The sequence below is a fragment of the Pipistrellus kuhlii genome, unplaced genomic scaffold, assembly GCF_014108245.1.
Source record: "Pipistrellus kuhlii isolate mPipKuh1 unplaced genomic scaffold, mPipKuh1.p scaffold_m20_p_8, whole genome shotgun sequence".
Classification (NCBI taxonomy): Eukaryota; Metazoa; Chordata; class Mammalia; order Chiroptera; family Vespertilionidae; genus Pipistrellus; species Pipistrellus kuhlii.
In genome coordinates, this window is record NW_023425584.1 from 17885463 (window position 1) to 17897812 (window position 12350).

General features: G+C 47.2%; 1 protein-coding gene across 1 annotated transcript; it reads left to right on the plus strand.

The window, feature by feature from the left end:
* Positions 1-1718: 1718 nt before the first annotated feature.
* Positions 1719-3562, plus strand: LOC118710730 (zinc transporter 2-like). Its single transcript, XM_045576588.1, is given in 3 exon segments — positions 1719-1746; positions 2196-2583; positions 2585-3562. Coding segments are annotated over 2 exon segments (1131 nt in total). The 5' UTR covers positions 1719-1746; positions 2196-2280; the 3' UTR covers positions 3413-3562.
* Positions 3563-12350: the final 8788 nt, after the last annotated feature.

Here is a 12350-nt window from a genome sequence, read left to right on the forward strand (position 1 = left end):
AGTGCTAAAAAGAGAATCTCCAGAGATAATTTTGCTCTCTATTTCCTCTTTGTTCCTTTAGTTTTTCTAAATTTTTAACCATAAATATTTTCTGTCATCATAAAACAAAATTTTCACTTAAAAAAATGAAGTGTCTAGCCATCTTTCTGTCTCTGTTCAGAATTTCATTAAATGTTCTCTTTCAATGAATGACTTCATTCATTTATTCATTCATTTCACAAGTAGGGTCATGTGCCACATAATGACAGCTATGGACCACAAACACTACGGTGGTCCCAATGGAGCTGAAAAATTCCTACCACTTAGTCACTTTGCATGATGCACTACATTACTCACTGGTTTGTGGTGATGTGGTATAAACAAACTTGCAGTTGTACAAAAGTATAGTACATACAGTTATGGAAAGTGCATAATACTTGATAAACAACTATGTTACTGGTTTGTGTATTTACATTCGTTTTATTATTTTAGAGTGTACCCTTTCTACTTAGAATAGGAGTGTCGAACTCAATCAGAGAAGGGGCCAAAATCTAAAATCCAGCCTAAATCGCGGGCCGAATGGTTTACTGAACAGTCATAAACTGTCATTGTGATGGAAACGCAGCGGAGTGCAGTGATGACAGCGCGGTGCGGGCCACATTGCAAGGCCTGGCGGGACGGATTTGGCCCGCGGGCCTTGTGTTTGACACATGTGACTTAGAAAGTTTGTCTCATCTCTTGTTTACATCTCTTGATTTTATCATTTTCTCTTGAGTTTGATTTAATCTTGTGTATTTTTGTTCCTCATGATCCCTAAACATACAAAAGCAACTGCAATTGTTGCCGATTAAAGGCCAAGCCAAGTGCCCTAGCTTGTTTGGCTCAGTGGATAGAGTTTTGGCTCCAAGACTGATGGGTTGCAGTTCAATTTTGGTCAAGGTCACATACCTTGATTGCAGGCTGGATCCCCAGCCCTGGTTAGGGCATGTGCTGAAGGCAACCAATCGTCGTCTCTCACATTGATGTTACTCTCTGACTCTTTCTAAAAATTAATGGGGGGGCGGGGGGGGGCCTCAGATGAGAATTAACAAAACAATTTTTTAAAAAGGCCAAGCTATACTTGAACTGGAAATGATATTAATATGGTTAAGGGAGCGGAGCAGCCGGCACGCTGCCCCAACTCAGCAGAGACTTTTATCGAGAGGGGCGTGGGCTCCCCGGGCCCGGGGACGCGGGGATGGGGGCCGAGCGGGGAGGGCGGGGAGGGGGCGGCATCTTCTGGGCATCCTTTGCACCCGGCCGCCCCACACCCCCTTCCCCGAGGGCTTTTGCACAATGACGCACGGCGGGCGCTTCACACGGGGCGGCGCGGCCAGATAAAGTGCTCGGCGCGCGGAGCCGGGCGAAGCGGAGCGGGGCGGAACGGTCCCAGCGCGGCGGGGCGCGAGCGAACTGGGCGCTCGGGGGGCTGCGCGAGCTCCGGCTGGGCTCTCCCCGCAGGTGAGCTCTCCCCACAGGTGAAGACTCCTTGCAGGTGAGCTCTCCCCACAGGTGAAGTCTCCCCGCAGGTGAGCTCTCCCCGCGGTGAGCTCTCCCCGCAGGTGAAGACTCCTTGCAGGTGAGCTCTCCCCGCAGTGAGCTCTCCCCGCGGTGAGCTCTCCCCGCAGTGAGCTCTCCCCACAGGTGAGCTCTCTCCGCAGTGAGCTCTCCCCACAGGTGAAGTCTCCCCGCAGGTGAGCTCTCCCCGCAGGTGAAGTCTCCCCGCAGGTGAGCTCTCCCCACAGGTGAGCTCTCCCCGCAGGTGAGCTCTCCCCACAGGTGAAGTCTCCCCACAGGTGAGCTCTCCCCGCAGGTGAGCTCTCCCCACAGGTGAAGTCTCCCCACAGGTGAGCTCTCCCCGCAGTGAGCTCTCCCCACAGGTGAGCTCTCCCCGCAGGTGAGCGCTCCCCGCAGTGAGCTCTCCCCGCAGTGAGCTCTCCCCGCAGTGAGCTCTCCCCGCAGTGAGCTCTCCCCGCAGGTGAGCTCTCCCCGCAGTGAGCTCTCCCCGCAGTGAGCTCTCCCCGCAGGTGAGCTCTCCCCGCAGGTGAAGTCTCCCCGCAGGTGAGCTCTCCCCGCAGGTGAGCTCTCCCCGCAGGTGAGGTCTCCCCGCAGTGAGGTCTCCCCGCAGTGAGCTCTCCCTGCAGTGAGCTCTCCCCGCAGGTGAGCGCGCCCCGCAGGTGAGCGCGCTCCGCGCAGCATAGGGCGAACTTCTAGGTCCCACTCCGGGGAGTCGGCCTGCGGCTCCTGCCCCAGCGCTGGGCGATGAAGACCATGGACAAGCAGCGCCTGCTGGACGCCAGGTCTGGAACGCGGTCTTACATGGGGTCTCTGTGGCAGAACGGGGCTGGCTGGATTTCCGTGTCACGACCTGAGCTGGACTTGCCATCCATTGAGCTGCCCGTAGATAACAATCACTACTGCCACTCCTAGAAGGGTCCTGGTAGTGACCCCAAGAAGGAGCAGGCCCAGCGGCAGCTGTACTTGGCCTCTGCCATCTGCCTGGTGTTCATGACTGGGGAAATCGTCAGTGGGTACCTAGCACATAGCTTGGCCATCATGACTGATTGTAGCCCATCTCCTCAGTGACATTGCCAGCATGCTCATCAGCCTCTTCTCTCTCTGGATGTCTTCCTGGCCGGCCACCAAGACCATGAACTTTGGCTGGCAGTGAGCTGAGATCCTGGGAGCCCTGCTCTCTGTGCTGTCCATCTGGGTGGTGACGGGGGTGCTGATGTACCAGGCGATAGAGCGGCTAATCTCTGGGAACTATGAGATCGAGGGGAAGACGATGCTGATTACCTCGGGCTGTGCCGTGGCTGTGAACATCATAATGGGATTAACTCTTCACCAGTCTGGCCACGGACACAGCCATGGCCAAGGCCAAGGGCACAGCCAAGACACCATCCAGCAGCAGGAGAACCCCAGTGTCCGAGCTGCCTTTACCCATGTGATCGGAGACTTGCTGCAGAGTGTGGGTGTCCTGGTGGCAGCCTTTATTTTATACTTCAAGCCAGAGCACAAGTACGTAGACCCCATCTGCACCTTCATCTCCGTCCTGGTCCTGGGGACCACCCTGACCATCCTGAGAGATGTGATCCTGGTGCTAATGGAAGGGACCCCCAAGGGCGTGGACTTCACAGCTGTCCGGGACCTGCTGCTGTCGGTGGAGGGGGTAGAAGCCTTACACAGCCTTCATATCTGGGCCCTGACTGTGACCCAGCCTGTGCTGTCTGTCCACATTGCCATTGCTCAGAACACAGATGCCCAGGCCTTGCTGAAGGCAGCCAGCGCCAGCCTACAGGGGAAGTTCAACTTCCACACCCTGACCATCCAGATCGAGGACTACTCTGAGGCTATGAAGGGCTTCCAGGCATGCCAGGGACCCTTGGACTGACTGACTGCCTGGCCCGGTGCCAACTGGAGCACGGACAGGACCTGCAGAGGGTGGGTCCCTGTCCCCCCCAGGCCCAGCCAGGACTCTGTTGACATTGGCTGTGTCATAAGCCAGATCCCTCTTCTGACTTGAGCTCCATGTTCAGCGAGAAGGAACATGAGGTGGAAGGGGCTCCGGGAAGGGGCTCTTCCCCTGCCTCCCCTCTGACTCTGGCAGCCTCGGGAGGGGGACTCAGCAGGTGCAATCCCACTCCTCCTGCTCCCGGGCCAGTTCCTGGTGGGGCTGGCTTTGCTGTCTCACCACCAGCCTCAGGGAAAGGCAGTGGGAGGTGCTGGAGGGGGATCTGGCCACAGCACCCCCATGCCTACCTGCCTCATTTCCCATTGTCTTGTCCTTAGGAACCTGTAAAGAAATCTTGGGACTGAGCCCCTCTGCCTCTAACAGGATCTGGTTTAAGGGGGCCATGAGGGTTAGGGAGTTGTGAGACAGACTGGTGAGCCAGGACAGTGGAATAGGGAAACAGAGACACACAAATAAATGGCCAAGCTGGTTCCAGCCAGCCATGGAGGAAATCACAAAAATCCCATCTCCCCTAGCCAAGGACACTTAAGAGTAAGTGGTTTGCACTTCTCCCCAACCAGAGGATAAACAGCTAAACTCTCAGGAAGACGGATCACAAAACCAAGGAGTGCCATTTATACCAACCACACCCAAGGACAGGTGAAGTTAGGGAAATAAGTCTCACTTTGGTGCATCAGCATAAAGCTGATTAGTCTATTGAGAGCCTCCCCTCAACTCCCAGCCTTTAAAACCCTCAAGATGAAGGACTTAGGAGCCTTTTCTCCCTTCCCCTCACCCCTCCCATCCCCCCTACCTCCCATGCATTACCTCTGCCTTTCTCCTAAGCTCCAAGGGCCCTTCTATAAGTTTCTAAGAAAACTTTCTCTTAAAATTTGATAACAAAATATTTATATATGGTTAAGGACTACAAAGTTGGAAAATCTGAGATGGTTACTGCTCACCAGTCAGGCTTGTCCCATTTCACTACAGCTGCAATCTTGAAGAACAAGAACATAGTGACAAACTTTTTAAAGAATCGGCTTCATTGAAGACAATGAGACTGACCAAAGGTTGAGGAGGACCTGTATCAGACATGGAGAAACTTCTGATGACCTGAATTGAAGTCCAGACACAGCATAGCCCTCTCTCGGCACCGTGACAATCATGGCCAAAGCAAAAAACTTGTAATGTTGAAAGAAAAGGCTCGGCCCAACTACAGGGTTCAATTTCCTGCTGGCTCTGGATGATTTTAAAGATTCAAGAATCATTATTTGTTACATAATGTGAAAGTGAATGGTGAGTCTGTGAGTGCTGATGTGAAAGCAGCTAAAGAATTTTTGGAAACTCTAGATAAGCTGACCGGGGAGGAAAACTATTTGCCAGAGCAAATATTCAGGGTAGCTGAAACTTCCCTATTCTGGAAATGGCTGCCTCCTGAAAGGACTTTCACCTACAAGGAGGCCAAGTCAATGCCAGCTTTCAAGGCTTTTAAGGACAGAAGGACAGTTTTGCTTGGGGGCAATGTTGCAGGCTACATATTGAACCCTTTGTGATCTGGCATGGTGAGAACTCCAGTACCTTCAAGCATATCACTAAACAAGCACTGCCAGTGTCCTACAAGAGCAATAAGAAGTCATGAATGACCCTGATCCCCTCCCAATATGCCCTTCTGAATTGCTATGCCAGAAACATGGAGAAATACTGTTTGGAAAATAATACACCATTTACAATTTTGCTTATTGTTGATCATGCTCCTGAACATCCTCATTTTATTGGTGATCTTTATCCCCAATATCAAAGTGGTTTTTCTCCCTCTAAATACTACCTCTTTGATTTAATCAATGGGTCCAGGAATTACCGTAGCTTTTAAGACCTCCTACCTGAGGAGGACCATTACTCAAGCTATTGCTGCAGCTGAATGCAATTCTGGAACGATTACATCTATGACTGGGTGATGAATCTCGCTTGGACTTGGGGCGATGTCACCAAGGAGTGTATGAGTGGCATCTGGAAGAAGACCCTCAAAAGGTTTCATGATGAATTCAAAGGTTTTGCCAAGGATGAGGTTGCAAAAATCAACAAGGCAGGTGTTGAGATAGCAAACAACTTCAACTTGGGTGTGGATGAAGATGATATTGAGGAGCTCCTGAGGTTGTTCCTAAGGAATTGAGTAATGAGGTGTTGTTAGAGGAATTAGAACAGGACTGTGTAACTGAAGAAGAGGCAAGAGGCAAGGAGACTGCAGGAGAAGAAAAAGAAGAACCCACAAGAAAATTCACAACGAAGGTTTTAGCAGAATCTTTTGCAGACCTCATCAAGCTCCTTAAAAAGTTTGATAACATCGACCCCAATGCCAGTAGGTTTTCATCAATAGAGAGGAATGTTCACTGTGCATTATCTGCTTACAAGCAAATCTATGATGAGTGAAGCAAACCACCATGGACATATTTCTGAAAGAGTGACACCTCCTCAAGAAGAGCCTCAGGCAGGTCCTTCAGGAGGTGTTCCAGAAGGCACTGTTGCCATAGGAGACGATGGCTCCATGGCTCCATGCGTGTTATTGCACCTAAAGACCTTCAGTGGGACAAGATGTGATATGGATGATCCTGACCCTGTTCAGAAATTTAAAAAAAAAAGCAGTTAATAGAAAAAAATAACTTATAGATAAAGATATAAATATTTGTACATCTGTGCCATGTTTGTGTTTTAAGCTAAGTGTTGTTACAAAAAAGTTGAAAAGTTATAAAATTTAAATTTATAAAGTAATAATTACAGTAAGCTATAGTTAATTATGATTGAAGAAAAATATTTTTTATATTTAGTTTTTTATAAAATTTATGTTTTTGCCTGAACCATTATTTAAAGCTAATGTCCCATGGGGCTGGTTCTGAGATGAAGAATCACAGATCACACAGAGCTGGAACTGGAATAAAGAAAAATCTAGAGATTTTCTAGTTGACTAAGTCAAACAACAAATAAGGAAACAGGTTTCTTCATTCTGGTTCCAGAACAATTTATATTCCTATTCCATATTCCAATGTATAAGACACTAGTCCCCTCCCTATCCCACAAGCAGGAGGAATCCAAAATTACAATGCAGCCCCACACACCTCCCTTACAGGGGAAGGCCACCTTCCAGACCTGAAATTAGCAATGGAGCGTCCCCTGGTGGTCCGAGTACAGAAGCACAACTCCTTTAGACCAGCCTGTACATTTTAACTGATTTTCTGTAACATCAATAATTGTCATCACCATCCATAGACCACAAAGCTGCCCAGAGGAAGAGCCTTTCCTGAGCGTGAATACTCAGGTATGGATGGCCGAATTGGAGGTCTTTCAAGTCTTTTCAGTAATTGATATTATTATAATTCCTATTGACATATATTCATATTCTTGATATAATTCATATTATTGATATACTAAAATTGATATAATTCCTTGTACCTAGAGTTCTATCTTTTAGAGTATTTTTCCTCTCTCAAGCTTTGTGATGGATGAGATGAATGAATTTAGAATAATAGACAATGGGGTCTCCTCATAAATGGGAACCACTGTGTAGTTATAGCCCCTCCATTCACAAGTTTTGCGTCTTTGAAAAAAGATGAAGGACCCTGCCCAGTTTCCACTCATCCTATGCCAAGGGATGTTTGTGATCACCACCCTGTACGTAAGCCCTGGGACCCTGGGCTACCTTAAGTTTTGGTGCCACCACCTACACATGCATCATCTGAAACCTCTTTGAAGGCTGGTGAGTTCAGGCCTCAGAGCCAGAAGGATGACATGCAGGTGGGGCTGGCTTAAGTTTATGGTCCTGAAGAACTGAAAATCATATTTTAATCTAATGCATAAACATTTGGAAAAATATGTGATAACTTAGATTTAGTTGTCTGAATCTCACACTCATCATTAAGAAGAAGAAGAAGAAAGAATAGCAAGTATTTATTGAACATTTCCCCTGCACAAAGTGGTTTCCAGACATATCTAATTTGCCCATCTACCACATAGAAGATAGGAATCCTGACATGATTTGGCCACATTCCCTGGCCTCATACACCACCAATTCATATTCCACCTGAGAGGCTCTCTAACCTGGTGATGACTAAGTGTTAAGGGAACTCAAAAAGAGAATTAATCCTGACCAAGGAACAGAGAGGCATCACAGAAGCCTCTGAGACTTGAATGATGAGCAGGAATGTGAGAGATTACAAATAAAGGGAAATAATATTCTTGGCACAGGGAACAGCACATGCAAAAACACCAATTGTGAAGGTGTATTGCATGATCGGGGAATGGTTATGGTTGTCTGATATGGTTGTAATATTGAGAGTGGAAAGAGATGTTTGGGTTGATTCAGGACCCACAATTCCTATGAAATAATCACAGACGGCTATGCATGATTCAGAAGACAGGAGGTTATTATTGAGGGAACAGCAAGCCTAGTGGACTGGTTAAAAGCCACTGTAAAGAGTTTATCCTGAGAACGGGGACTTCCCAGCTCCCCCCATAAATTCCAAGTGGAACATCCCAGAGGAAGCAGCTGATATGCTTCTTTAGCAAGCCATGTGGACTTTGTGATAACCAGGATATTCACCTGCTGAATATGCCCGTTTCCCAGGTGACAGTAAATGCTGTATTTAAGGGGGCTCATTTTTCATGGCAACCAGCTTAGATGATGAGAGCTGTTGAAACTCTTGATTTAAGAGAGTGCAGGAAAATTTTCATGAGTCCATTCTGAAACTAGGTACGTGCCGAGGGTTGCAAAATAGAAAAACAGTTCAGGAAGCCTTATCAAACATGGTGTCTCAGCTCCCCCTGATGGGTTTTACAGATGTTCATTAAAAACAGGTTTCTTAACAAAAAGAGTGGGAAGAGGGGAGAGTTAAGAGACTTCCCAACAAGATGGATAATGCTTAAAAGTTATTAAGAAATAAGGGGAATAAAGCAAATATTGAAAAGGGAGGAAGAAATTGGAAACAGAAGAGGGAGTCTTAGGAAATGTCCCAGTAGGGCAGAAATCTTTACATGGTTACTGATGAGGTTAAAACACAGGTTTTAATCTAGCACTACCTAAGCTTGAGCAGACCAAAGGGAACCCCTGCTAGTAAAGGGCTTCACATAAGTGTGCTCAATGTACTCCAATTTGTAGAAATTTTAAAGCCTGAAGGCAAAAACTGCAATGAGAGACCTGATCAGCAATCACCTGGGGTAGCAGTTAGGAAATTAAAAATCAGCAGAAGGACCCAGGTTCCTTGGCTCAGCCCCTTGCTGGGGACCCAAAACCTTTTGCACAGAGTAGATAAAAACCAGGGGACAGAAAAGAAGCCTCCTTAATACAGAATTCCCATGAACTGTGAAATCTAAACTTGTTCATTAAGTTCTAAGAGAGGCTACAGTTAGGAACATAAAAGTTGATGGAATTAAGGTAAAAGTTTGTTGCGTTGGTAAGTTTGAAATATACATTATGTGAAATGGCTGCAGAGCTTTATTTTAGAGTTTCTTATAGGCTTCTCATGTGTAGGGTTCTCGAGATTACAGAATGCAAGAACTTCCATAAGCCCTAGCTCCTCCCAGAGACCCTCCTAACTGATGGTTTGCTTAAAGTTCCAGTTAGTCTTTATCATAACTGATTGGGGGACACTGCCCCTATCTAGGTATTATAAAACAAAAAGCATGTAAATCGACCCTTCAAACAATATTAGTGGGCCATGCTGATGGGAACCAGTAGGATTGCCTGAGCCCACACAGTGTAGGATAAGGAGCTGGAGTGCTAGTAGGAACAGATTCTCTGCCATAGCCCTTTATTGGGCATAGACCAAGGTTTGTGGCAAGAGCCTAGAGTACCTAGTGATGACTATTGGGATCTTGGGCTAGGGAATTAGAACACTCTAATGGATGGGGACGGTGTGCCCAGAAGAGTTCCACAGTCATGAGTTCTATGAACCATAGAAGTGGCTTGTGCAGGCTCACGCTGCCTGGGGAATGCAAAAAGGATACTCACGAGCAGAGAGCGTCTTTTTGTCTTTTCCTCAGGACTGACTCTGGAATTGCAGGAGGAGATGCTGGATTCTATTGTCACTTGGGCAGTGTCCTGTAAACAGCTCTCATCATCTAAGCTGGTTGATTTGGGGATGGCAGTTCCTGGGTGAATTAAGCAACATCCTGTTTGGTAAGCTACTGTATTAAGAACAAGGGATGCAGCCCTGGCCGGGTAGCTCAGTTGGTGTACGATTTCATCTCCAGTCAGGGCAAGGGGTGGGGGTCAGTTGGTTGAAGCATCATCCCGGGCACCAAAGGATTTAGGGTTTGATTCCTGGTCCTAGGTTACGGGTTCTATTCCCTGTTGCGACGCCTATGGGAGGCAACCGATTAATGTTTCTCTTTCACATTGATGTTCCTCTCTCCCTCTTTGCCTCTGTAGATGTCAAGCAGTTTTCAGCCATCCAGTAAATCCTATGTTCCCTAAAACAGAATTAGCTGTTGCCGGAACCTGCCGGCAACAGTACCTGAAGGGGGGGGTGAGGATAAGAAAAAGACAGACAAAACAGATGGGGTCGGGAGGGCTCAAGACCCGAGGTCTGCAGCCCTGAATTTTATTTTTCCAACCTTTAAATACAATTCTGAAGGAGGAAATATTTATTTCAGGCAATCGTGCAAGTGGCCGTTTCTGCTAACATGATGAGTTCTGTACAGATAAGTTCCTTCAGCACCTGACTTTTTATAACCACCTGACCTTTTACAACTCCTTTTACAGCTCCTTCTGTGTTAGCAGGCTCCTATCAATTGTTTTACCCTAAAGCAAAGACATCTGCAGTTAGCAGCATTCCTAGGGGTAGTAGTAATTTTCCAGTTACGTTAATGGAAAAGGGGGCACATGGAGAGCTGTGTCCTGCACCCATGCCTGCATTCAGGCATATAGGACCCCTGCATTCAGGGCAGCTCCCTACAAGCTGTGACCTTGAACAGCTATTCTTTACTAGTACTTTAGCCTTAGTTTCCACATCTGTACTTCTCCTCCCCAAACAGAGGGTAAATAATTTAAATCACTCTACTAAGGAGACAAACAGCAGAAATCCAATTAGGGTCACTTGCCAACCATACTCAATGACAGATTAAGTTAAGAATAAACCTAATTTTGGTACATCAGCATAAAACTGATGAATATTCTATTGAGCTCCTCCCCTACAACCTCCCCTAAAATGCCCAGCGTTTAAACCCCTCAAAACAAAGGTCTGGCACATGCTCTCCTTCCCAGGAGTATACCTGTGCCTCCCCCTTCTTGTTCCCCATAGGCATGGATCTCCTAAACTCTTACAGCCAGGGCAGCACTGGGCAGTGGCAGCTCATCCTGGGCAAACCCCCTGAGCCTGTCCCCAAGTTCTCTTCACTCTGACTTTCAGTGAGCCAGAACAGCCAGCCTGGGCTCATTTCCCCAACCCTTCCTTGTCTCACTGCCCCCAGCTTTCATAATCATCCTCTAAAAATCTCCTGGACTCGAGTTGTGAAAATTTTCCTGCACGAAGTCAAGAACCTCACACAACCGCAGATCCCATTTCCGGTAACATTGTGATTGGCATTCTCAGCAGGTGGAGGTTGTTGGAACCTTCAATCTATAGCCAGTTGGTCAGAAGCACAGGTAAGAGCCTGGAGTGGGAAGGGAGGCCTTTGTAGGACTGAATCCTTAACCCGTAGTCTCTGATGCTAGCTCTGGAATGTCAGAATAGAATAAAGCACCTAGAATAGACTCAATTGAATTCCCATTTGGGAAAGGGTTTCATTATTACTAAAGTTGCCAACTTCCAGCTCAAAGGAGCACTTAGTTTCATTTCCCCCACATTATACAACTTCAGGCAAAGCATTTCCCAGCTCTCAGCCTGGATTCTCTAATCGATTAAAGAAAAAAGGGCAACACTTCCCATAGAGCCTTGGAGCTGAAACTCTGGAACTATCAGATCCACCTGGAGGACTTGGTAAAACTACAGAGGCCCAGGTTCTCCTGCTTCCTCGAGTTTGGGTCTCTGTGTGCTCTATCTCCCCAGGAGATTCTGATCCACATCAAATTTCCAAACTGCCATGAAAGAACAAAGGAAACAAGGCCTCTGTTTAAAGGAACTTGTTTAAAAGGTCGCAGGTTTGATTCTTGTCAGGGGCACATATCTTGGTTGCAGGCTCAATCCCAGCTTGGGTTGGGGCGCAGGCAGAAGGCAACCAATCAACGACATGTGTGTCTCTCCCCTCTCCAGTCCACTCTCTCTAAAAATCAATGGAAAAATACCCTCAGGGGAGGATAATTCACAAATGAGAGAAAGCTCTGTCCAGCTGCTGTGACTCACTGGTTGAGTGTCGACCCATGAACCAGGAGGTCAGGGTTTGATTCCCAGTCAGGGTACATGCTCAGGTTGCTGGCTGGATCCCCAGTATAGGGTGTGCAAAAGGTGGTCAATTGATGATTCTCTAATCTATTAAAGAGGGGCAACGCTTCTAGGGCATTCATTGACATTTCTCTGTCTCTCTCCCTCTCCCTGAAAATCAATAAAAACATTTTTTTTTTTTAAGTTCTGGCTAGGGAGTTCAAGATCTGCTGAGGATTAGCTGTGACCTTGAACAAGCTGTTCTCTACTAGTACTTGAGCCTTAGTTTCCACATCTGTAAAAGCAAAATAACAATGATGTGCATAGAAGTAGCCAGGCTTTGTGGCGTCTGAAGCTTACACCATTGGGGTGGAGGTTGGGGTAAAGGTAAGGGGTAGAGAGGGCTCCTTAAAGGAAGAGAATACAAAATTACAAATCTGGACCTTGGAAAGGTTCCCATGGAAGGGAGGGGACCAGAAAAATCTGTCTAGAATGCTACCAGTTAGCTGTGAACTATTTAAGCAAAGCTC